This window comes from Podarcis muralis, chromosome 1 (assembly GCF_964188315.1).
Source record: "Podarcis muralis chromosome 1, rPodMur119.hap1.1, whole genome shotgun sequence".
NCBI classification, from domain to species: Eukaryota; Metazoa; Chordata; class Lepidosauria; order Squamata; family Lacertidae; genus Podarcis; species Podarcis muralis.
In genome coordinates, this window is record NC_135655.1 from 123,914,211 (window position 1) to 123,939,324 (window position 25,114).

General features: G+C 44.1%; 1 protein-coding gene across 1 annotated transcript; it reads right to left on the bottom strand.

The window, feature by feature from the left end:
- Nucleotides 1-4: 4 nt before the first annotated feature.
- Nucleotides 5-22,318, bottom strand: CASP10 (caspase 10). Its single transcript, XM_077917526.1, has 11 exons — nt 21,950-22,318; nt 18,418-18,761; nt 17,500-17,599; nt 16,046-16,181; nt 12,849-12,913; nt 10,677-10,710; nt 9,897-9,968; nt 8,832-8,905; nt 4,384-4,492; nt 2,908-3,436; nt 5-1,436 (listed from the first exon to the last, which is right to left on the bottom strand). Exons 2-11 carry the CDS (start codon nt 18,729-18,731, stop codon nt 1,271-1,273), a joined length of 1,599 nt encoding a protein of 532 aa, XP_077773652.1. The 5' UTR covers nt 18,732-18,761; nt 21,950-22,318; the 3' UTR covers nt 5-1,270.
- Nucleotides 22,319-25,114: the final 2,796 nt, after the last annotated feature.

Here is a 25,114-nt window from a genome sequence, read left to right on the forward strand (position 1 = left end):
GATCTCACATTTGAACTGTTCCTTTTAATGAAGGAAGGCACCGTAACAGAACTTGAGCTAAAAGCCACAGGTAGATAATGCACACATTCTCAGTACAGTGGTACCTTGGTTTAAGAACAGCTTAGTTTATGAACAACTAGGATTAAGAACGCTGCAAACCCAGAAGTAGGTGTTTTGGTTTGTGAACTTTGCCTTGGAAGCAGAACATGTTCCGCTTCCTGTTGAGTGTTTGTTCCATTTGTAAATTGAGTCCCCCGCTGCTATGGGAAAGCACGCCTTGGTTTAAGAACGCTTTGGTTTAAGTACAGACTTCCGGAATGGATTAAGTTCATAAATCAAGGTACCACTGTATGTGATCTCATCCCAATTAATTAATCAGGTGGATTGGCGGAGCATATATAAAAGGAACCCAAGATGACTGAACTAGGTGCAATGATCCAAGCTCCTTTGATTTAAATTTGGGAGAGCTAAGCAGAAATTTTAGCATTAATGGGATTTTAAAAAATAATAATAATACTGCAGCCTTGAGCACAAGGTCATGTCCAGAGTTATGTGCTATCTACATAATAATTAAGTCATATTTGCATATTGCATGCCCTGCCATAGAACAGAGATTCAACTCGCTGATCCTTTCTGAACTAGCTTTCATTTCTGCTTAGTAGCAGTGGGTGGATGTGTAACTGAAAGCTGTTCCTATTATCACAGCTTTCAATCTTGTACACGGATATGCTGGGTTTTCACCGGTTCCATGTCTCTGTCCCTTAAGGTTGTTTCCCCAAAAGAAAAGCACACACAGACACAGCCATTTTCCTGTTACTCATAAGAAAAAGCTAACTATTTTATCAGGCATTAAGGCAGGATTGAGGCCACACCAGCCAAGAGGACCCTTCTGTGGCGGCAGTTGTAGAAGCAAACAAAGATCTCTTTAGTTCAGAGTTGCCGAAACCTGCACGGTTCTTTGAGGGCGGGGGCGTGGATACGCGATGAGTATGCCATTTGCACACACTTATCTAGAAATGCGTGAATATGGTACATGGGCAGCTGTACATTCTGCACTTCCATTGAAGAGAACACGAGATGACTTCTTGTTCACTGTTCCTACGTACATTCCAGGCGTCAGATGAATTCTTTGGGATGCTCAAAGCATGGGGAAGATTATTTGAAAGGCAGGAGTGTGCTTTATTTACTCTTTCAAAAACCAAGAGTGCTTGTCAAGCAGTCAGCGACCCACAGCAAAAACCCTACAGAAAAACAATAGCACAAAAAAACCCTACAGCTGTTTTGACACAGGAGGAGAGTTGCTAGGCACTGGGAATATTAATTTCTTCCTGAGAGTGTAAGCTGGTTGTGGCATCTGCTTCTTTAGTCCATTTTTGTCTGAAAGTTTGCTCACGTCATCATTGACTGCCGTAAGAATGGACAAGATATCTTCTCTCCTGCAGAGAGAATGAGAAGGCAAATATATTAGGATGCAGTATTGTTACCATTAAAGAAGAAAAGCAAAAAACCTGTTGCAGTCCTGGACTTTTCTTTAGGATACTCTGAAATCCCTTAAGCCTAACAAGAATTTGTTAGCTGCATTTGTCTAGTCCTAAAGGAAAAAGTTAGGGACACAGGTGGCGCTGTTGCTCCCGTTGCTCGGTCCCTGCTCCTGCCAACCTAGCATTTCAAAAGCACGTCAAAGTGCAAGTAGATAAATAGGTACCGTTCCAGTGGGAAGGTAAACAGCATTTCCGTGTGCTGCTCTGGTTCACCAGAAGCGGCTTAGTCATGCCGGCCACAGGACCCGGAAGCTGTATGCCGGCTCCCTCGGCCAATAAAGCGAGATGAGCGCCGCAACCCCAGAGTTGGCCACGACTGGACCTAATGGTCAGGGGTCCCTTTACCTTAAAGGAAGAAAGTTAGTGGTCCTCACCACTTTTTCCTACTCAACCTATCGAACTTTAAAAGGCAAAACCAAGAGGAGTGCACATGCATATTCAATACAGCTCCTAGTGTAAGAATCAGCCTTTAACTGAGGAGCAGACACAATGCAGCACCCTTCAAGGTGCCTTATCCTACTAGATCAGGGATAGCTTGGGGTCTGGATCCTACCCTGCTGCCTCACCTTGGCTGAGGATAGTCTGCCATCGGATGAGTCAGCAGCTCAAACAGCAGTTAGTAGTGTCCAAAAAGATGCTTGTCTCATGTCGTGCAGGGTGTCAGTTTCCAACTTGTGGAAAACAAAGGCGGCACCACAAACATCTCTGGTTTTGAATCATGAAAGACATTGGCCAAGCTGGTAGGCTGACCCAGAAGGCACGATTTCCTAAGTCGATGTTTGTAGAGGTGCACCAGTCTGACCAGTCACTTTTAACCTGGCTGGCATAAGCCCTGTAGCTTGCCACCTGGGCACGCCCTCCCTCTATGCTGTACACAAAGGAGAAATTAGCTTTTCGCAAAGAAACTGCAACATCTCTCTTTAACAGCACCATGCAACATTAACTAATGTCTAAACACAGTCGTATCTTGGTTCTCGAACAGATAGTGTTCCGGGAGAAAACCAAGGCGCAGCTTCCGATTGGCTGCAGGAGGAAAGTCCTGTAGCCAATCGGAAGCCGCGCCGGACGTTCAGCTTCCAAAAACCGTTCGGAAACTGGAACACGTTTGGAACCGAAACGTAAGAGTTCCAAGGCGTTCGGCAACCAAGGTACGACTGTATTTCAAAACGTTCAGTGGATTAGCCAATGTGAAGCCTTATATAAAGTCAACCAAAATTGACCCACTGGAATGAGCTAACTTAACTCTGCTGCTTTCAATGGGTCTGCTAAGAGCATGACTTAGTTACGTACAATCCAAGGTATTTTATCCAAAATGCCAGGTTAATGCCGAGGAAAGACTGTCACACATAATAAGTAAAAGTATCACCTTGGTACCAGCTCCCGAAGCTTCTCGCAGAGGACCTGAATGAACCATGTGCCACGCTGCACATCCCGGTAAGAATAATAACCATCCACTGTGGCCATGCCAAGGAGGAAGTCTGCCTCTTCGGGGATGCTTGAGGTCATCTGCTGTTGTGTAGGAATAAATCCTGAAGTTTGGGCATCTGCTCCAGGGGAGCACGTCTCGTGATTGTCTGCTTCAAGGTAAACAGGTTGGTGCAGCTTGCTACCTTGGCACGCCTGGATGAAAAACAGTTTGGGCTTCTTAGCCAGTAAAGCACATTGTTTGGCTGTGAAGAAAGATGTGATTTTATTGATGGAGATGAGACAGCCGTCCGTCGCATAAATTTTCCCAGATTCGCCGTGAGAGAGAATGCAGCACACAAGACAATCACTGTCTTTCCAGTATTCAGAAGATTGCCAGTCCTTTAGAAGTTTGAGAAGTTCGTCTGATGTCTTGTCATCATATTTTTTCACTTCAAACCCAAGCCATTTAAACACACTTTCCAATTCCACTGTCAGAGAGAAAAGGGGGGGGGGGGCAGAGGTTAGCGCAAAGAGATGGCAGTAAACACCAACGAAACAGGTGTGCCAATTTAACAGGAAAAAGTTTGATGCATCAATTTAAACCCTGATCCCATAAAGGCAGCTTCCAGTTATACCTTCAGGATTTCTATACTGTCATTAGGGTAAAACAGATTTGATACAATCACTGATAAAAGTGTTTAATATAGAAATTACCGTATTTTTCGGTACGTCTATAAGACGCACCAGACCACAAGACGCACCTAGTTTTTGGTGGAGGAAAACAAGAAAAAAAATATTCTGAATCTCAGAAGCCAGAAGAGCAAGAGGGATCACTGCGCAGTGAAAGCAGCAATCCCTCTTGCTATTCTGGCTTCTGTGATAGCTGCACAGCCTGCATTCGCTCCATAAGATGCACACACATTTCCCCTTACTTTTTAGGAGGGAAAAAGTGAGTCTTATAGAGCAAAAAATACGGTATTTGCTTTCCATCAATAATCACAACTACATTGACTATCCCAAGGCTAGCACATTCCAGTAAGGTGCAGAATGAGGAAAACTGCATTGTGGAGAGGTTTGTAAAAAGCAATGAAAGCCTGCTCATTTCTACAGGATTAACCCAAATGTGCCCCATTTCTATGCCAAACATCTTCACCAAGCCACCCATCTCCTGGCATACAGCTTTCAGTAAACAAGTTGCGGTTGTTTTAGGAGTTTTCTCCAAGCTCTCAGACCCCATAAGAGTACAAAAATCTTAAGAGTACAAAAATCTAAGGACCTTTTCTGGACACTTGAATAAACGCAGTAAGGTCTATGTACCCTGAAACCACATAAAACTTGCAAACCAACAATAACTTCCTTGCTATGGATATGCAAACACTTATTTTGAAAGGTATTAAAGAGACAAGACACATGCTTTTCCTTTCAAGTGACTTACTGGCATCTTTCTGAGATCCTGTTCTGGGTCTCAATCCCTTGAAATAGACATTATTAAAAATAAGGCAATATCCTCTGCGAGGCCTGTTCATTTTATAGAGAGCAGACTCCTGTGGAATAAGGGGAAGTCAGACATCATCATCTTATCCAATCCCTTTTATCTATCTCACATCATCTTAGGCAGTGATACTGTTAGGGAGACTTTGGATTTATAGAAACCCTCTTTATACGGTAACGTGCCTTACGATGCTTACTTAAATAAACACTGCTCGTTATGGCAAACTGTGCTCTGGATCTCTGCTCCAACACAGCACCACTGAAGACTGAAGGCTGGAGGTGAGTTTATATACCTGTGGGATTCCTCAAGAAAACAAGACTTTCTGCAAAAAATAACAACACCCAGCTGTTTATGCACAAGTATGGGCAATGCTAGGATAGGTACGGCTCCTTAGCAAGGGTGGCTTAAAGGTAAAGGGACCCCTGACCATTAGGTCCAGTCGTGACCGATTCTGGGGTTGCGGCGCTCATCTCGCTTTATTGGCCAAGGGAGGCAGCATACAGCTTCCGGGTCATGTGGCCAGGATGACTAAGCTGCTTCTGGCAAACCAGAGCAGCGCACGAAAATACTGTTTACCTTCCCGCCGGAGTGGTACCTATTTATCTACTTGCACTTTGACGTGCTTTTGAACTGCTAGGTTGGCAGGAGCAGGGACTGAGCAACGGGAGCTCACCCTGTTGCGGGGATTCGTACCGCCAACCTTCTGATCGGCAAGTCCTAGGCTCTGTGGTTTAACCCACAGCGCCACCCATGTCCCATCGCAAGGTTGCTTACTTCACACCAAATTCCTTGGGGAGGAAGTCAACACTGTGCTGTTGAAGTCCCTTAGCAGTACAGTGGCACCTTGGTTCTCAAGCTTAATCTGTTCCGGAAGTCCGTTCCAAAACCAAAGCGCGCTTTCCCATAGAAAGTAATGCAAAACGGATTAATCTGTTCCAGACTTTTAAAAACAACCCCTAAAACAGCAATTTAACATGAATTGTACTATCTAACGAGACCACTGATCCATAGAATGAAAGCAATAAACAATGTACTGCAGTCACACAATCAGTCAGTAGCTGAACTGGGTCCCACAAAGTCACAAAAAAGAGCCACAAAAACGCAAATAGCAAAAACAGACCTCAGTGTAACACACAAATCGGAAGTGTTGCACTCAGATCAGAAGCATAACACTCAAAACGGAGCATGTTCGGCTTCCGAAAAAAGTTCGCAAACCGGAACACTTACTTCCGGGTTTGCAGTGTTCAGGGTTCCAAGTTGTTTGAGTACCAAGGCGTTTGAGAACCAGGGTACCACTGTATATTATATTAGTGCTAGCAGGATGGTATGCGCAAGAGAAGGGCAGCTAGCCTGAATGGTTTTATTTTTCTTTTTTTAATTCATTCTTTTATTTATATTTTATACAATTATTTAAAAAGTAATAATCATAAATAAATAAGAATAAAAATATGCACCCCACCCCCGAGACCATTCCATTGTAACTATCTAACCTTCCAAAATTTCAACACCTCTTGCGATGGTCTGACCCCTTTCAGTGCAAATTCTACAAGCACCTTATGTCCTGAAAATCATTTCTCCTAAATATTCCCTGTCTTAACGGCACATGTTAATTTATTGTTAATAGCTATATCCCACACCTCTTTATACCATTCTTCCATTTTATACTCTGCTTGCCCCTTCCACTTCCTAGCTATAATAATTCGTGCAGCTGTCAATAAATTTGTGAGCAAGTGCTTCACAGCCTGCAAACCTTCCACCCCATTGTAAATTGATAATAATTCTACCTCTGGACTTTTGGTCAACTTTAACCCAGTGAATTCTGTTATCTCCTTAAACACCCTTTGCCATTTATTTATTTTTACATATTTACAGCCCCACCACATGTGAATATAACTCCCTGTCTCCTGGCATCCCCTCCAACATAATACCGAATATTCCTTGTTCATTTGATTTAATCTGACTGGTGTCAAATACCATCTCCAAATTAATTTATAATAATTTTCTTCGTATAGAAAACATTTTCAACGTACTATTCTCCCATATTTCCCCCCAGCTTTGACTATCTGCCATACCTCTTTTAATTTGTATTCTTGATCTTCCATTTCTACTAGTATTTTATAAATTTCACTGGTTTCCCCTTTTATAACTGTATTGTCTTCTTTATCTCCCCCTTTTATAACCATTTTTTCAAATTTTGTATATTCTCTGCAGTTCTTGTTTTCCCTTAACCACTTCTTTGTCCATTGCACCAGTTGTATACAGTTAAACCAAGTTATTTTACTTCCCGTTAGAACTTCTCTTATTTGTTCTTTGCTTCTCATTTTCTCCACCCAACCCTTTATTCTAAGTATTTTCTTCACTTTCACTTTCCTTCTTAAAAACTTACTGGGAAGTCTTCTATCACCACCAGCAGGGTTAGTGGGGAATTTGTTGGTCTCAATTTTCCTTTATATTTCACCCATATCTCAATATTTCTTAATGAGGGATTTTAAATATTCTGCCACCATTGCCTATTTGGTACGATAAAAAAATATATTCACTAACTTCTCCCTAATTTCCTGTGTACCACTCTCTAACTACAGAATGGTCCTTATGGTTGCACAACACATCGCTGCAAAGCCGCTATTTCCTGTTGCACAAGCTTTTGCCGGCGCAACTGTTGTGCTGGAAGTCATATGGTGCCGCCATTATGCTTTTCTTTCTTTAATTTGCATTTTCAAAAACAGGAACAGAGAGCATATTTAACGCCCCTCCCCCTGTCCCACTTACAACTTTGTACCAAATACAGCATGTGTACCGTAAGACTTGGAGCGCGGGTGGTGCTGTGGGTTAAACCACAGAGCCTAGGGCTTGCCGATCAGAAGGTCGGCGGTTCGGGAAGAAAAAAAAGGTCGGCGGTTTGAATCCCCGCGATGGGGTGAGCTCCCGTTGCTTGAAAGCACGTCAAAGTGCATGTAGATAAATAGGTACCACTCCAGCGGGAAGGTAAATGGCGTTTCCGTGCGCTGCTCTGGTTCACAAGAAGCGGCTTAGTCATGCTGGTCACATGACCTGGAAGCTGTACGCCGGCTCCCTCAGCCAATAAAGCAAGATGAGCGCCGCAACCCCAGAGTTGGCCACGACTGGACCTAATGGTCAGGGGTCCCTTTACCTTTACCATATGACTTGCCTTCCAATCTTTTCCTGGTTCCTTTGCTTTTCTTCTACTCCGCATAATCCACATCTCTGAGGATTTGCTCGAGACCTGCCAAGCTATGTATTTGTCTATACCGGTTCTTAAAATATTCAATAAACATTGTCCATTCCTCCTTGTGGTCCTCATATTCGTTTTCTCTTATCTGGTTCAACAAACCAGCCAGTTCAGCGTATTCGAACAGTTTACACTGCTATTCTTACTTAAGTGGGTACTATACTTATTCTCCACCTTTGTGCCAATATGGTTCTAGCTGCGGTGGGGGCATATAGTAATAAACTTTTGTTTTTTTTGGATCTCCATTGTTACCATTCCCAAGAGGAAAATCTCAGGTGTTTGGGGGAAAGTTTTTTAAAGTATCTTTTAAAATTCATTATATATAGTTTACCAATAGTCCCTAATTATTTTTCATATGCCCGTTCTTTGTGATGTAGAGTATCTGCCTGATGTCTTAGAAATGCGGAATCAACCTTAAGAACTATCCGAAGCCTTCTTTGTTCTCGTTTGTGAGTATGGTTTGTTAGTGATGTCAAACAATGTTTTTATTTCGCTGTTTGAAACTTGTAAGAGATGTGCCAACGTTTAAGTTTGAATGATTTTGTTTTTTAAATAAATTTTGGGGAAAGGATTTTCCTGTTCCGTCTTTTGTGCCTTCTGCTGGGGAAGTCCAAGTCCAACGCCTAGCCACTTGGTCACCCTACCAGACCTGTTGAATTTCTGCCTGAAATGTGGTAAAGAAATACAGGGTGGGACAGCCCATTGAAGAGTAATCTGCTTCCTTAAGTTATTCTTCTGGACTGTCCTAAGATAAGGAAGTGGTGGCAGCAACTACTGTTTCTGTTGTGTTTTGTTCTGAAAAACCAGCTTTGGCACACACCCCTCTCTCTCAGCCGGGTCTTGCCGGACTTGGAGGGCGTGTGCCAGAATTGCTACAAAAGGTATTACCTCTTTCTATCTTAAGGTATCTCTCTTTATGAACAGATGCCAATTTTATATTTTGACTCATGTGTTTTTGTATTCTCAATACGCCAATAAAGGTGACTGATTGGGGACAGATGGACCCGAGTTCAAGGTTTTTGGTCTCAAGCTCTACTGCTACCACTATTAAGCACATGAACAGAATGAGGCTGTAACGGGTTATTTACAGACTTAAGGAAGGGCCTGTTGTATTCAATAAAAGCTTCAAAACATGCCAAACCTCTGCTGGTTTCAGTTTATCCTGTCCTGCAGGCTGTTGCAAACTCGGCTCTTGCACATTTCCAGCTTTTAAATCTGCAAGGCAAATACAGGGATGCACTTGGGTTCAGATTTTGGTTAGAACACTGCCTAAAAAATTAAAAAAAAGTGTGACAAAAATAACCCCTTAAAAAAATGCAAAATCATTTTCTCTATGCCTGCATTTAGACAACCGATTCTCCACTTAACAGCCTCGGTCCAGTATACCTGAAGGAGCATCTCCACCTCCATCATTCTGCCCGGACACTGAGGTCCAGCGCCGAGGGCCTTCTGACGGTTCCCTCGATGCGAGAAGCCAAGTTACAGGGAACCAGGCAGAGGGCCTTCTCGGTAGTGGCGCCCGCCCTGTGGAACGCCCTCCCACCAGATGTCAAAGAGAAAAATACCTACCAAACTTTTAGAAGACATCTAAAGGCAGCCCTGTTTAGGGAGGCTTTTAATGTTTAATACGTTACTGTGTTTTAGTGTTTGCTGGAAGCCGCCCAGAGTGGCTGGGGAAACCCAGCCAGATGGGCGGGGTATAAATAATAAATTATTATTATTATTATTATTATTATTATTATTATTATTATTATTATTATTATTATTATTATTAACAAGCCAAGACGTGAATGAGCCTCGTGCTCCCAGGCGTACCTGCTTCATCCCCTGCTTTGCACAGGCGAACTATAGTTTCCCGCAGCATTCAAACAGAGAAATCACGGTTCATGGCTTCTGAACACGACAGTATGAGAAGCTATGGTTTAAAGATGGTTTCTTCAGTTGCATATCAGTTTTCCCTGTTCAGATCTCAATGGGAAGCTAATCAAAGACTTCCCGGCTTGTTTGTAACTCAAACAAAGTGTGGAATGAAGTGGCTCATGGCGTTGAGGGCACAAAGCTGCTTAGTATTGAGGCTTGCTAAGCTGATATACGGGCTGCTTTCAGACAATCGTCTCTCTTTTCCTTTGTGCACATTCAATCAAAGACACCTCACAGACAACAGCTGAGAATAACAAAAAAAGCAAGAACCTACGAGCCATCTCACCTTGACTTGCAGCAAAGGAGTGCAGACTTCCAGCATGCTCTCTCATGCTCCCAGATTCTTCAGTGTGGGGATCTGTTTGGAAGGAAAAGGAAAAGGTGTTATAAAGGTGGTATAAATAAGAAATTAATTAATCCAGAATGCGGCAGCTAGACTGGTGACTGGGAGTGGCCGCTGAGACCATAGAACACCGGTCCTGAAAGATCTTCATTGGCTCCCAGTACGTTTCTGAGCGCAATTCAAAGTGTTGGTGCTGACCTTGAAAGCCCTAAACGGCCTCGGTCCAGTATATCTGAAGGAGCGTCTCCACCCCCATCGTTCAGCCCAGACACTGAGGTCCAGCTCCGAGGGCCTTCTGGCGGTTCATTTCTCCCTACAAAAGTACTCAACTCTGCCACCCCTAACCCCCATGCCCTCTTGTCAGCAGAATTATCAAGAATAGAAGGGTGCTGGATTTATAAGAGTATATATTTAAAGTAGACAAATAAATGAGCAAACTAAGTTAATTTGGATATGCAGAAAATATAAAAAATAAATTTAAGGAACCGCAGAAATAGGGGGATGGAAGTCAAGTTTTGAAATGTTAAAATGATTATAAAATTACTGAAATGTATAAATTGAAAATCATATTTAAAAAAAAAAGAATAAAATGGTGCCATTTATAAAACAATGACTTAGCCATGTCCATTTATTTCAGTGGGTTTACTCTGAGTAAAACTTAGTTGAAGACAACCCTTAGATCTAAATATGCGTATTAGGAAGGCAAGAACTTTCAACACTTACAATGATTTCTTGGTGGGTCATTGACAGAGAGTCCCTGTATGGGAAACAAAAGAAAGATTTCACTTGCAAATATGCCATGCAGAGAAGAGAAAAGCAACAAGATCATGACCAAAAGCATTTGATCACAAGATATTTACCAGCCAGGACGCATTAAACTGCTCTGATCCTTCCTTTTTAAATTACATCTTCATCACCAGCTGGGTTTGCACATCACACCAAGCCAAACTGTGGCTTAATATGAATGCACATATTTCCATAAAGGAAATTGTGGCTGCTTTGCTCCTGCCAAGGTGTTCGTACTGGGAGTATACCTGAAGGAGCGTCTCCACCCCCATCGTTCAGCCTGGACACTGAGATCCAGCGCCGAGGGCCTTCTGGCGGTTCCCTCATTGCGAGAAGTGAGGTTACAGGGAACCAGACAGAGGGCCTTCTCGGTAGTGGTGCCCGCCCTGTGGAGCGCCCTCCCATCAGATGTCAAAGAGATAAATAATTACCTGATATTCAGAAGACATCTTAAGGCAGCCCTGTTCAGGGAAGTTTTTAATATGTAACGCTGTACTGTTTTTAACACTGATTGGGAGCCGCCCAGAGTGGCTGGGGAAACTCAGCCAGATGGGCGGGGTATAAATAATAAATTAATTATTATTATTATTCTGTTGCTAACTTATACCACAGTTTGTATTACCATGTTGCCCGAACATAGGTTCATGGTTTAGCCCTCACCAGACTAACACAAGCAGTAACCAAGGTTTACTTTTGATTCTAGCTCAGCATAGCAGCAGAATGATCAGAGAAAAGAGGTTGCAATTTCCTCTCTCCGAGCCTGTGCCCTTGTGGCTAAGCCATCGTTCGGCCCTGGCTGATGTGCCACCACTGATGTGTCACAGTGTTAATCTGTGTGCCTCTTCTGTGCATACATGAGAGCTCAAAGTTTGAAATAATTTCTATACGCTAAACGTGCTTAATAACATCCATGCACCTTCCCACATCCTGATAAACTAATTGCAGCCTTCTGAAAAGGAAAGTTGGGGTTTTAGCAGTAGCTTCTGCTACAACGGAATGGTGCTTAGATGCAGCAAAGACAATTAACTACAAAGGGGAATCGTTGCGCTCAAAGAGGCAACAAAGGAGAACACACAAGACAGGTTTCTATCCAGATCAGTAACACCAACATTATGGGACTATGCAGAGATGGCAAGGCTAACTGGGAAAATCAGAAACCAGGAGAATCAAAACTTCAATAAAGAATGGGACAAATTTTCATTATATTGGAAAGATCGCTGTAAACACCTGAACTCTTTGGCAGGTTTTAAATAACTCTTGCAATGTTACACAGGCTTTGGATACAATGGAGGAGGGTAAATTAGATGGACTTATAATATTTAGTTTAAAAAGTTACTTAGAGTACCCATGGAGGGGAGGAGGGAAGTCTTGAGATTCGGAAGAATCTTGTGTTATTTCTATTATTTGTGATTATAAATGTGAATGGAGTTGTAATATATATGTGTGTGTGTGCGTGTGTGTGTGTGTCACAATGAATGAAGGCATCTACCCAAGTACACCTAAGAAGTGAAGCATAAAAACTGACCATGCAACAAAATGCAATATGGTTGAACTATTTCCACTTTGTGTGAATTTTAAAAAATAGCTACCAATCAGTAGCAAGATCTATTTTTTAAAAGAGCCAAGTGAGCAACACTGACCTGTCACTCCACTGACAGGATGTGTGTGTGCATTTTATAATATATAAAAAAGTTTTTGTGTGTGGATACACAGATACACCCCACCCCACCCTTTCCCCCATAAACAAACAAATAAGGATCGCGTATTGCTTGATGGCGAGTTAAGTGGGAACCAGGTCCAAAAACATCATGGACTACCCCTGAAAGCAGCAACCAACTTACACAAAGTTGGGGGTGGGGAATCAAATGGTGTACAGTTTATACCTCGGGTTGAAGTAGCTTGGGGTTGAGCATTTTCAGGTTACGCTCCACGGCGACCCGGAAGTAACGGAGAATGTTACTTCCGGGTTTCGCCGCTCGCACATGCGCAGACGCGGGTTGCATTCGCTTCAGGATGCAAACGGGGCTCCGGAACGGATCCTGTTTGCATCCAGAGGTACCACTGTATAACAAAATGATAGCTAGAAGGAAATATTTTATTGCAGCATACCTTGAGTAAATAAAATCCACCAGCACCAGGAGAGGGCAGAGTTTCCATGCTTTGTTCTTTAGACTCTGCCGGTTACAAGGGATGAGAGAACAAAAAAGGTTGAGAGCCATGCCTTCCTTTGCCTAGCAAGAACTAAACTACGTAACAGGAATAATCGGTACAGATGACTGGTCCTAGAAGTCTGCTATAAGGATTAAGCTGAGGGAGCTCCAGGTAGTCAACTATCAACAAACAGAACAGGACGGAAGGCTTTTGCGCAGCCTGTCTCCATTTGGCCGCCTCTCCTGGTATGTCCCACAAAGGACCTTACGGTCTTCAAACAAAAACATCAGGCGACAGAGAGGTTAGGCTGGCCTCAACTAGAGCCAGGGCTTTTTTGGCTGTGGCTCCAATCTGGTGGAACACTCTGTCACAAGAGACTAGGGCTCTGCAGGACTTGATATCTTTCGGCAGGGCCTGCAAGACAGAGCTGTTCCACCAGGCCTTTGGTCAGGGCACAGCCTGACTCCCTCCTTTGGCAATCTTCACAGAACTCTACCCCAATGGTTGCCATCAATTTGAGTTGAATTAATTTTAATGAAATTATTTTAGAATGTTGTATTATTTTATTGTTGTTAGCCGCCCTGAGCCCAGCTTCGGCTGGGGAGGGCGGGATATAAATAAAATTTATTATATTATATTATTATTATTATTATTATTATTATTATTATTATTATTATTCAGATGTTGTTGGTCTCCCAACTTGCACCAGACCTAGCCAGCATGGCCAATGTTGCCAGTCTGCAACTCCAAACACTACTAGTTTAGTTGAGATTCCTGTACTGCAGGGGGTTGGACTAGATGACTTTCAGGGTCCCCTTCCACCTCTACAATCCCTATGATCGCTAGCATTACGGCTGGGGCTTATGGAAGCTCAAGACCAAAACTTGTGAAGGACCACTGTGGCGTTTGCCCTCCTAGGTGACATCATGCTGGGTCATAAGGAAAGGGTTAAATGAGTGTGAAGTGATTGACAAGTGGGAACCCAAGGGGAGGAGTTAAGAGTTAGAGTTAGTGTTGTTGAGGGTCAGTCGGGTGTTAGAGAAGGGAGAGTGAGGATATGTCTGTGGGTTGGGATAGGTTGATGTGAGAGAGTGAGAGAATCTGTTATGAGGAGTCAGATAGACAGTTGGGATAATTAGGTAGTTAGAAGTTATTAGGAAGGTATAGGCCGGTAAGGAAACTAGTATTAAGAAACTGACAAGAAAAACTATCTGAGAAAACATAAACTTATTTAGGCTTATAAAATAAACTTGTTTATTTGGTTTAATAATAATAATAATAATAATAATAATAATAATAATAATAATAATAATAAATTTTATTTATATCCCGCCCTCCCCAGCCGAAGCCGGGCTCAGGGCGGCTAACAACAATCAAATAATCAAACAGTCAAATAATCACACATTCTAAAAATATTTCATTATAAAAATTAATTAAATTCAAATTGATGGCAACCGATTAGGCAAAGTTCTGTGCAGGTTGCCAGAGGAGGGAGTCAGGCTGCGCCCTGACCAAAGGCCTGGTGGAACAGCTCTGTCTTGCAGGCCCTGCGGAAAGATGTCAGGTCCCGCAGGGCCCTAGTCTCTTGTGACAGAGCATTCCACCAGATTGGAGCCGCAGCCGAGAAGGCCCTGGCTCTAGTTGAGGCCAGCCTAACCTCTCTGAGGCCTGGGACCTTGAGGATGTTATTATTTGCAGACCGTAGGTTTCTCTGTGGGGCATACCAGGAGAGGCGGTCCCGTAGGTACGAGGGTCCTAGGCCATATAGGGCTTTAAAGGTTAAAACCAGCACCTTAAACCTGATCCTGTACTCCACCGGGAGCCAGTGCAGCTGGTATAGCACCGGGTGAATGTGGTCTCGCAGCGAAGACCCCATAAGGAGTCTCGCCGCGGCATTCTGCACCCGCTGGAGTTTCTGGGTCAGTCTCAAGGGCAGCCCCATGTAGAGCGAGTTACAATAATCCAGTCTGGAGGTGACCGTCGCATGGATCACAGTGGCTAGGTCAGGGCGAGAGAGATAAGGGGCCAACTGCTTAGCTTGGTGGAGATGAAAAAATGCCGCCTTTGTTATAGCTGTAATCAGCGCCTCCATAGAGAGGGAGGTATCGAAGATTACACCCAAACTCTTAACGGACGGTGCTGGCACTAATTGCACCCCCGCAAGAGATGGGAGTTGCCCCCTCGATCCCATATCGTCCCGCCCCAGCCAGAGGACCTCTGTCTTCGAAGGATTTAACTTCAACCGGCTCCCACGTAACCATCCAGCCACAGCTTCCAGACATCTGGTCAGTGTGTTTTAATGTTAAAAACTGTCTGGACTCCGTGCGTACCCAAGAGAAACGGGTTGGTGGCAGTGGGGAAGCAATCATAGTGGCGGCACAGGGATCAATAGACCGTCAAACGTCCGGGGACCCTGTGTGATCGCCACAACCACACATTTCTCGCCATCCCTGCCCCCAGCCATAGCGCTGATGATAGGTATTTGATTTACCCTGAACACAGAGGATTATTATTCCTGTTTACATACAAAGAAGAGAGACAGATAGCCGAGTGGTCTTGAGCAAGTCGCCCAAACTACAGGGCATTCATCTCCACAACCCCATTTCCGTTTCAACATTCACATCTCACATGGATGAGAAGCTCTCATGTTAGAAAGTCAGCGGGGGAACCAGGAGCGAGTTAGAAACGAGTTTAAGATTTCTTAAGGCAGATTAAACAAAAAGGAAATGTATCCCATGATTTAAAAAAAACAAAACAAAAGAAACAAATTGGGATCAGAAAAAGTGAATGATAAAACACTGATTCATAGATTTAAAACACAGGTGAAAAGTAACCAATGAATTTGCCGATCCAGGTATAGAGGTTTTTTTATAAGGGGGTTAACTTCCCCCCTTCTAAAAGGGAGGAAAGTGTGTTGTGCTCTTTTTGTGATCCCTCTTTTTGTTATAAAAACTTAGCCCTCTTCTACCCCACTTTACAGCGAACCTGGCAAGGCCAAATCTAACACATACCCATTTTTAAATTGGGCCTTAGTTGCATTGCCATTATCAACCTACACGAGACAACGCCAGTAGCTACTGTCTGATAAGATAAGAGGAACAACTAAGTTCATTTTGGTCAATTTGTAAGGAGATGATCTACTCAAAATTAGACACCTTGTCTTTCTTTATATGCTGCCAGTATTTTCAGGAGTTCGGGCGATATCTTCTGACAGGCTTCTTCCAGCAGAGAGATATTGGTCTCCGATATAAGGCATTGCTTCTCCAGGCAAGTCAACAGTTCTAGAGCAGACTAGGCGAAAAAAGTAAACACAATAGCTGCGTCCTTGATTATATCTCACGCCCCAGCCCAGAAACACCAAGTCTTTCTACATTTTAAGAGAAGTGTTTCTCAGCAACAACAAACTCCAATGTGTTTCCTGTGCTCCCCAACCAAAGTGACGAAATTATTCTGAAAGCCAACACAGAACAGGCCAAATAAATCCCTGCAACTTTACAGACCTAGTCCTTTTTTTAAACACTGAGCATCTCAGATGGTATCAGGAGCAGCCAGAGTCAAGTGTAGGTCAGCAATTTTTTTTTAAAAAAGGGTCCGTACAAGTTACGGTAACTCTTTAGTCAATGAAACCAAACCAGTGCAGGCCTATTGATCCAATGGCGCAGTTGTGAGGAGTGAAGATCCCAACCTTCTCAATACTCTCTAACGTTCCTCCTCTCCAGGGTCATTCCCAGTCGCATTTGTAATATTTGTTATTGGCCAAGTATACCTGAAGGAGCATCTCCACCCCCATCGTTCAGCCTGGACACCGAGGTCCAGCGCCGAAGGCCTTTTGGCGGTTCCCTCCCTGCGAGAAGCGAGGTTGCAGGGAACCAGGCAGAGGGACTTCTCGGTAACGGTGCCCGCCCTGTGGAACGCCCTCCCATCAGATGTCAAGGAAATAAACAACTATCTGACTTTCAGAAGACATCTGAAGGCAGCCCTGTTTAGGGACGTTTTTAAATTTTGATGTTTTATCGTGTTTTTTTATATTCTGTTGGGAGCCACCCAGAGTGGAGAAACCCAGCCAGATGGAAGAGAGAGAATTTTATACAATATTCTATGCAATATTTTAATGTTTCATTTATTTATTGCTTTGTGAGCCGCCCAGATAACTTCCATTATGGAGTAACTATATAAACGTAAGAGGGACGCAGGTGGCGCTGTGGGTTAAACCACAGAGCCTAGGACTTGCTGATCAGAAGGTCGGTGGTTCGAATCCCTGTGACGGGATAGGAAGGTAAACAGCGTTTCCATGAGCTGCTCTGGTTCACCAGAAGCAGTTGCCATGTTTTCACACAGTGAGTTTATCCCATAATGAACATGCATGTGTATGTTGCAAGTTCTCCGTGACAGAGAAGCAACACACATGGGCTTCTTCTTTCTCTTTACTTGGTGACATGATCCAAAGTTTACCCGAATGCAGAAGTCACAGACTACAGCTCCCAGCAGCCCCATCAGGACATCTGGAGGGCACCAAGTTGAGGAAGGCTGTACAGTCACAATCTTTCTGGGCATTTCCCCCAGCCCACTAGAATGGAACTATTTTTAAAAGCCCTTACTCTTTACTTACATCAGTGGATTGCTTCTTTGGGATATGGTCCCTCAGAAAGAACACAGCCGTCTTCACATATTCCTTAGTGAACCCTTCTGACAAATCATACAGCATCTGCCTGTGTGACAAGAGTTTGGTGAGGCAATTTTGTGATTACTATCTAAGCCAGGGGGACGCGGGTGGCGCTGTGGGTTAAACCAGAGCCTAGGGCTTGCCGATCAAAAGGTCGGTGGTTCAAATCCCCGCTACGGGGTGAGCTCCCGTTGCTTGGTCACTGCTCCTGCCAACCTAGCACTTCGAAAGCACATCAAAATGCAAGTAGATAAATAGGTAACGCTCCAGCGGGAAGGTAAACGGCATTTCCATGTGCTGCTCTGGTTCGCCAGAAGTGGCTTAGTCATGCTGGCCACATGACCCAGAAGCTGTACGCTGGCTCCCTTGGCCAGTAAAGCGAGATGAGCGCCGCAACCCCAGAGTCGTTCGCGACTGGACCTAATGGTCAGGGGTCCCTTTACCTTTACCTATCTAAGCCAGGGATAGTCAACCTTTTTATACCTACCGCCCACTAATGCATCTTTCCTGATGGTAAAATGTCCTTACCGCCCACCAGTGCTCGATGGAAGGAGGATTCAGCTTGTGCCATAGAACCCTCTACCGCCCACCTAGAATCCTGAAACGCCCACTAGTGGGCGTTAGGGATCAGGTTGACAACCCCCTGATCTAAGTCTTAGAAACCTGGCTTCCCAACCACCACCACCCAATCCAAACATCCACAGAACCAGAAGTCTCTGGTGGCAGCTGTCCAGGTTCAAGGTCTCCCCACCAAACAGCTAGCAAATAAATAAATAAAGATGTTTTTATGCCCATCAGAAGGAAGGGAACATATCAGCCAATGTTTTTCAAGCAGAACGGCATCTTCAGAAATGGAAGACTCACCGATATTCAGATACTCTCCCTCTTCGAGGCAGATCTTTTTCAACTGCATCTTTGGTATAGTCAAGCTTCGCCAGCAGGCTGATATTCTTAATTCTATAAAGAAGTTCTGCTACTATAAAGTTGTCCTCCTCGTTTAGTATGTCTTCGTTCATGAGATAATGGAAAAGATTGTGTGCCGACTCCACAGTTTCCAACTTCTTCCAGGGGATGAAATCACGGCAGAAAAACTTAAAAGCCTCCAAATCTTCGCTTCCCATGTTGTTATCAATGTCCAGAAGATTGCTGGTCAGATTTTGACTGTCGCTGTTAATCATGATGGCGGCTTTTGTCAGGCACTAAGATTTCTAAGAAGGGAGAGAAAAGCAAGCAAGGAGTTGGTGTTGAAGGAGAAACCACTCGGCAGCCACCAATCCACAATCAAACAACAACAACAAGAAGAAGAAGTATTGGGAATTAAGTAAAAGCAGGGATCTAAACCATGCCAACAGAAATTGCAGCAGCTACTTCAGTTAGATATAACAAACACTTCTTGTGTACTTGTATGTTGTTGTTTTTTAGAGTAAATGCTTATAGCTTATGAAGCAATATCGTGCAGTCTTTTGAAGAAATATCCTGTTCTTAAATTCACACACACACACACACCCTGTGAATAACTTATTCAGTATATCTGAAGGAGCGTCTCCACCCCCATCATTCTGCCCGGACGCTGAGGTCCAGCGCAGAGGGCCTTCTGGCGGTTCCCTCATTGTGAGAAGCAAAGTTACAGGGAACCAGGCAGAGGGCCTTCTTGGTAGTGGCGCCCTCCCTGTGGAATGCCCTCCCACCAGATGTCAAAGAGAACGACAACTACCAGACTTTTAGAAGACATCTGAAGGCAGCCCTGTTTAGGGAAGCTTTTAATGTTTGATGTATTACAGTATTTTAATATTTTTTTGGAAGCCGCCCAGAGTGGCTGGGGAATAAATAAATTATTATTATTATTATTATTAATGCTATGTCAACAAATTCTACATCAATAGGGATGTCAAGTAATTTTTTGATAGGATGCCCGAAACAAATTCTGTTAAAATGCAAGAAAGAGACACCTGCTTGAAGACCTCAAGCCCAGAATTCTTGTGACAATGACTCAATGTATCAAGTTAATTTGGGCATGTAATCCGCCACACCAAAAACATTGGGTCTTTTAAATAGAAAATAATGCACAACAATAAGTAAAAAAAGAAAGAAACTAACAAAGAATTAAGTTGTAAGGCATGAATAAGAACCAACTGTTGGTTTTCAGTCTGGAGATAAAAGTCTGATTAAGAAATTCCCCAGTTCTCTAATGCAGCAGAATCAAGGCCCGAAAGAAGGAACCAGGCCAGAGAAAATATCTGGCAGCCCAACAACAACAACAACAACACAGTCCTCAACAAGCTTACCTGAAAGTTTCATGGGATGTGCTCTCACATCCCTGTGCATAGGTAAAGGTAAAGGGACCCCTGACATTAGGTCCAGTTGTGACCGACTCTGGGGTTGCGGCGCTCATCTCGCTTTATTGGCCAAGGGAGCCGGCGTACAGCTTCCGGGTCATGTGGCACTAAATAGGCTCTAGTAAATCCCAGTGCACGTACTCTGTCAACTTACTTTAGGTGAGATAGCCCTGAGCAATGAATATACTCTAGTCTTCAATGACCCTTCAGGTATTGTGTGGAACTGTTGTACCATTGCAGTACACAGCCTACTATAACTTTTTGAAGGTCTTAATATTAATATGGGTGACCAATGTTTGCTCTGTGCCAATCTCCCTGCAGGTTAAAAAGGTAAAGGGACCCCTGACCATTAGGTCCAGTCGTGACCGACTCTGGGGTTGCGGTGTTCATCTCGCTTTATTAGCCGAGGGAGCCGGCGTACAACTTCCAGGTCATGTGGCCAGCATGACTAAGCCGCTTCTGGCGAACCAGAGCAGCGCACGGAAACGCCGTTTCCCTTCCCGCCGGAGCGGTATCTATTTATCTACTTGCACTTTGACGTGCTTTCGAACTGCTAGGTTGGCAGGAGCAGGGACCGAGCAATGGGAGCTCACCCCATTGCAGGGATTCGAACCGCCGACCTTTTGATTGGCAAGTCCTAGGTTCTGTGGTTTAACCCACAGCGCCACCCACGTCCCTTCATCCCTGCGCATATGGCAGCCCGACTTGGGCTTGGCTTTCCAGGTCCATGAATTGCAGGGTTTGAACTAAAGGACTCTTGGGGGGGGGCATCACTTCTAACTATACAATTCTATTCTAATGCTGCAATCCGACTCTCAAACGTCCCTTTGAACTTATAAGAGAGGGTTGGGCTCCAGGATGAGGGGCACCTGTCACTGCCTATGAATGGGCTCAGAAAATGCTAGGGCCACAAACTTTCGCTCTTGGGGTGTGCTCAATGTCGACACCCCAAAACAGTCCCTTGGCATCTCCCAAGGCCCCTTAAGCCTCCTGGTTTTTGCAAATTTTAAAAGTTTGGTTTATTTCACTTTTCAGATGCAAGCTCTAGCTTCCTATCTTACTTTCTTCTTCCCGAAAGCCAAAGGACAGTATTTGTGTGTGAGTGTGTGTTTTTAAAAAAGCAGGGAAGCACGTGTTAAGTGTTTGGGGAAAGTATTTAGGAGGCCTGCATGTGTGATTATTTTGAAGGGCTGTATGTACTTGTTTGGGAAGGAGGGTTTGAAATGTTTCCTGTTCAAGTTTGGGGCCGGGTTCGGTTTTTTGCTTTTAAGAGATCTTTTGCCTGAGTGGGCTTGTGTGGGTGAACATATTTTTTTTTGGAGACAAGAGGAAATGTGACAGCGACAACCCCTGTCTTTAGCAAATAACACTTCCGGCCAACTAAAAATAAAAACAAAATAAAGGCCGCTCCTGATAAGCCAGGCAGCACATTTTGATCAGTTGATTAATAATTTTCTGTATGAAGAAAAACCGGAAGAGGGGAGTTGCCATCTTAAGCCGTCTGAGGGGGGAAAGCGTCTTCTAAGATGGTGTCTAAAGTGCCACCTGATTATAAAAATAATGTGCCCCCCCCCCTCAAAAAACAACAACACCCAACCTATGTTTTATGTAGATGCAAATTTAGGCAGATTTTGATGAACTAAGCTTCTTCTTCTTCTTAGGTGGTAACGGAGGGAGGAAAGATCCTGGCCCACAGGGCACAACTTGGTGTAGCACTGTAGATCTTCACTGGTTGCCTTCTAACCCCTTACCTGGGAGTAAGTCCCCTGAAGTCAAGAGGACTTACTTCTGAGAAGTCACAGCCAGGCTATCCTAGTTTCGCTTTGCTATTGATATTGACTCAGCGGTGCCTGGCGCATGGGGAAATAAGATAACCTGATTTCCTGGAAAAGGGGCGGCTCGCCGTTCGAAGGTGGGGTGCAAGCAGCTTAATTGCGATTATAATTAATTGTTAGATTTGAACACACACACACACACACACACACACACTTTTCACCCGCAGATCTCCGGGCAGTTGGCAGCGCAAACCTCCCCCCCCCCCAAAAAAAAACACAACTTACTTTTTGTTTCTAAAGAAGACACCCAGCCAGGCCTCCCGATCTTTCAACATGAGTTTCTGGGCTTTGAGATCTTATAAAGTTCAGATGCCGGAGAAAGGAAAACAAAACAAGGCGCAGGATCGGAGCGGCGGAGGAAACTTCGCCCAACTTCGCCCCGATTCCCACGGAGTTTAGCAAAGAGGAATCGCGCAGCCGCCGCTCCACGCTGCCTCCTGCAATTTTTTTGAATTTCCTGGTCCGGTCATCTCTCCCTTGCTTCGTCTTGCCTTGCGCGGCTGCACGTAGACAGGGAAGCGCCACCCACTCAACTCTTACGGCCCTAAAAATAAAATTATTTCCGCCTGCTTGACGGGAGTTCCCTGAGAAAGCGGCCGCTGGATGTTGCAATATATCAGGGACATTCCCCGCACAGAAGGGCAGCGGGGGCTTTGCTGCTAGTTTGCGTTTCCCTTTAAAGAAATCGCCGCCTTCTCTTAATTTTGTAATAAGACACGGAAGGATGGGAAGGAGCCCCTTGTGATTGCTTCCTAGGTCCTGGGAGGTTTTTGGGGTTTTTTTTGCAAAACGTGCATTTAAAATGCGCTCAGTACTGGAAACGTAAAGCATTCTTTGTTGTTCTTAGGTTGTGAGATTTGTTGAAATGGCGTATGTTTAAGAGCTGGCCACTTTGAAGCTTGCTAAACTTTGCTAAACTTTTTAAACATTGCTAGGGAGTCGCCAGCCTTTCGGGCGGGGGACGACGACGACACATGCTTGATAAGTTAGGGAACTCTCGCGGGTGCAATTTCCCTTTCCCCTAAAACCAAACATGCCCAGGCAAGTTTCCCAAACCACCCTTCCCCCCCCCCTCCAAGCCAGATCCTTCTGAGATAAAGGTAAGAAGTCAAATCCATCCCATCGACAGCAGATGTCCTTGAATTCGCACGATTCCTACAGTGGTGACCTAAACGTCTCATCAAATCACACATCAATGCCGGATTTACGTATTAACTAAACAAGCTATAGCTTAGGGCCCCACTCTCTTGGGGGCACCCAAAAAATTTAAAGGAAAAAAAACCTGGATGTACATTTCCAAAATATAAGATAAAAAATGAAATAAAACCTACACGCAGCAACAGTGTTTTGTGTTGTGTAGGTTCCTATGATGTAAGTAATGCCTGCTAGCTTGCTCCCTAAAATATCACTGGTTTCTCTATATAGGGTGCCAACATTTGCATGTGCAAATGGCTTTAGATATCCATTAGGTCCATAAATCACCATATATAGTGTTATAATAATTTTAGGGTCACACATATATATATATATATATAGTGTGTGTGTGTGTGTGTGTGTGTGTGTGTGTGTGTGTGTGTGTGTGTGATGTTCATAAATGTATCAATCAAATATGTAAACCACATGTCAGAAACCCACAGAAAACTCCTGAAACCATTTTCTCTCTCCCAAAATGACCTCAAATATTTCTCTGCAAGGTCGAAATGGGCAATCTCCCCATTGTCTCTTTGCTCACAAATCCTGTCTTCAGGGCACGTTTAGGGTATGAATAGGGTGTGAGCCCAGTAGTTATCATAACAAAAGAATGGCCAGGCTCCCGGGGTTATCCAGTCAAGTGACAATTAACAGGTAACCTGGCAGACATGATAAAAACAACGCACTCAGATTTCTGCCTTTCCTGTGATGTAGGTATGATGTATCTAGGGGGTGGTCTTGGGCTACACCCCTTCTGTGATGTATGTATATATGTATGTTTCTGGGGGTGGTCTTCTCCACGGTGGGCAATTTCAAATGTCTATGGTCTCTTCCCCCCCCCCCCTGCCTGTGGGGGGGAGCACCCTTTAATAAAGATAAGGCTTACTAGTTGCTTTGCTTCTCAATATTCTCTGGTTTGCCTCTTGTTATTTTCTCCTACCAATAGAGAACCTAACAAAGGACTCTATATGGACTCTTGGGTACCCCATAAGGGAAAAGGAGCAGTTTTTATTCTTATAAAAATAGCATGCATTCAACACAAAAATCAGTAACAATTTGTTGTTGACAAAGGACAGCTGGGCATATAAAGTGCCCCATTATCTTCAGTAGCTTAGGGCCTCATCAAAACTAAATCAGGCCCTGCACATCACATTGGTTTCCTTCCACTGCCAGAACAGTAAAAATGGATCTGGCGGATTTAGGGCCTGTTGTTGTTTATTCGTGTCCGACTCTTCGTGACCCCATGGACCAGAGCACGCCAGGCACTCCTGTCTTCCACTGCCTCCCGCAGTTTGGTCAAACTCATGCTGGTAGCTTCGAGAACACTATCCAACCATCTCATCCTCTATCGTCCCCTTCTCCTTGTGCCCTCCATCTTTCCCAACATCATGGTCTTTTCCAGGGAGTCTTCTCCTCTCATGAGGTGACCAAAGTATTGGAGTCTCAGCTTCACGATCTGTCCTTCCAGTGAGCACTCAGGGCTGATTTCCTTCAGAATGGATCGGTTTGATCTTCTTGCAGTCCATGGCACTCTCAAGAGTCTCCTCCAGACCAGAATTCAAAAGCATCAATTCTTCGGTGATCAGCCTTCTTTATGGTCCAGCTCTCACTTCCATACATCACTACTGGGAAACCATAGCTTTAACTATATGGACCTTTGTTGGCAAGGTGATGTCTCTGTATGTAAACAACCTCAATTCACAGTTGTTTCTCCAAGCTCATGGATCCTGGAAACGTACCTTGAGAACATTTTCGCATAGTCCTGGCTCCCCACCCTTGGCCACACCTTGGCGTGTTCTTTGTAGTTGGTTAGTTACCTGACTGCTTATCAGCGATGACCCTGAATCTAACTCTGTGTGTTCTGCTGCCATTTGAAAGCACTGCATTTGAAGCGATACAAGGATGTCTGGCAATAGTTCACACTTGCATCTTAACCATCATTCACCTATGTCAGGTGTTTCACAGGTGTGCCTCTTTCTGTTGCGAATGGATCAGAGTGGGTTCATATATCAGGCCAACTGGGTTGTTTTGGGGGACGGGGTTTTTTAAATAAAAAATATTTATATCTTAAAGCTGTGGAGTTGCGAACCCCCGGTACAGACACCCGATCTGATCTCCTAAGCATTTTTTCCTACTCTTCCCCCACTCTCAAAAAGAAAACAAGGAAAATAAATAAATAAGCAGATTGGGCGCATTGAG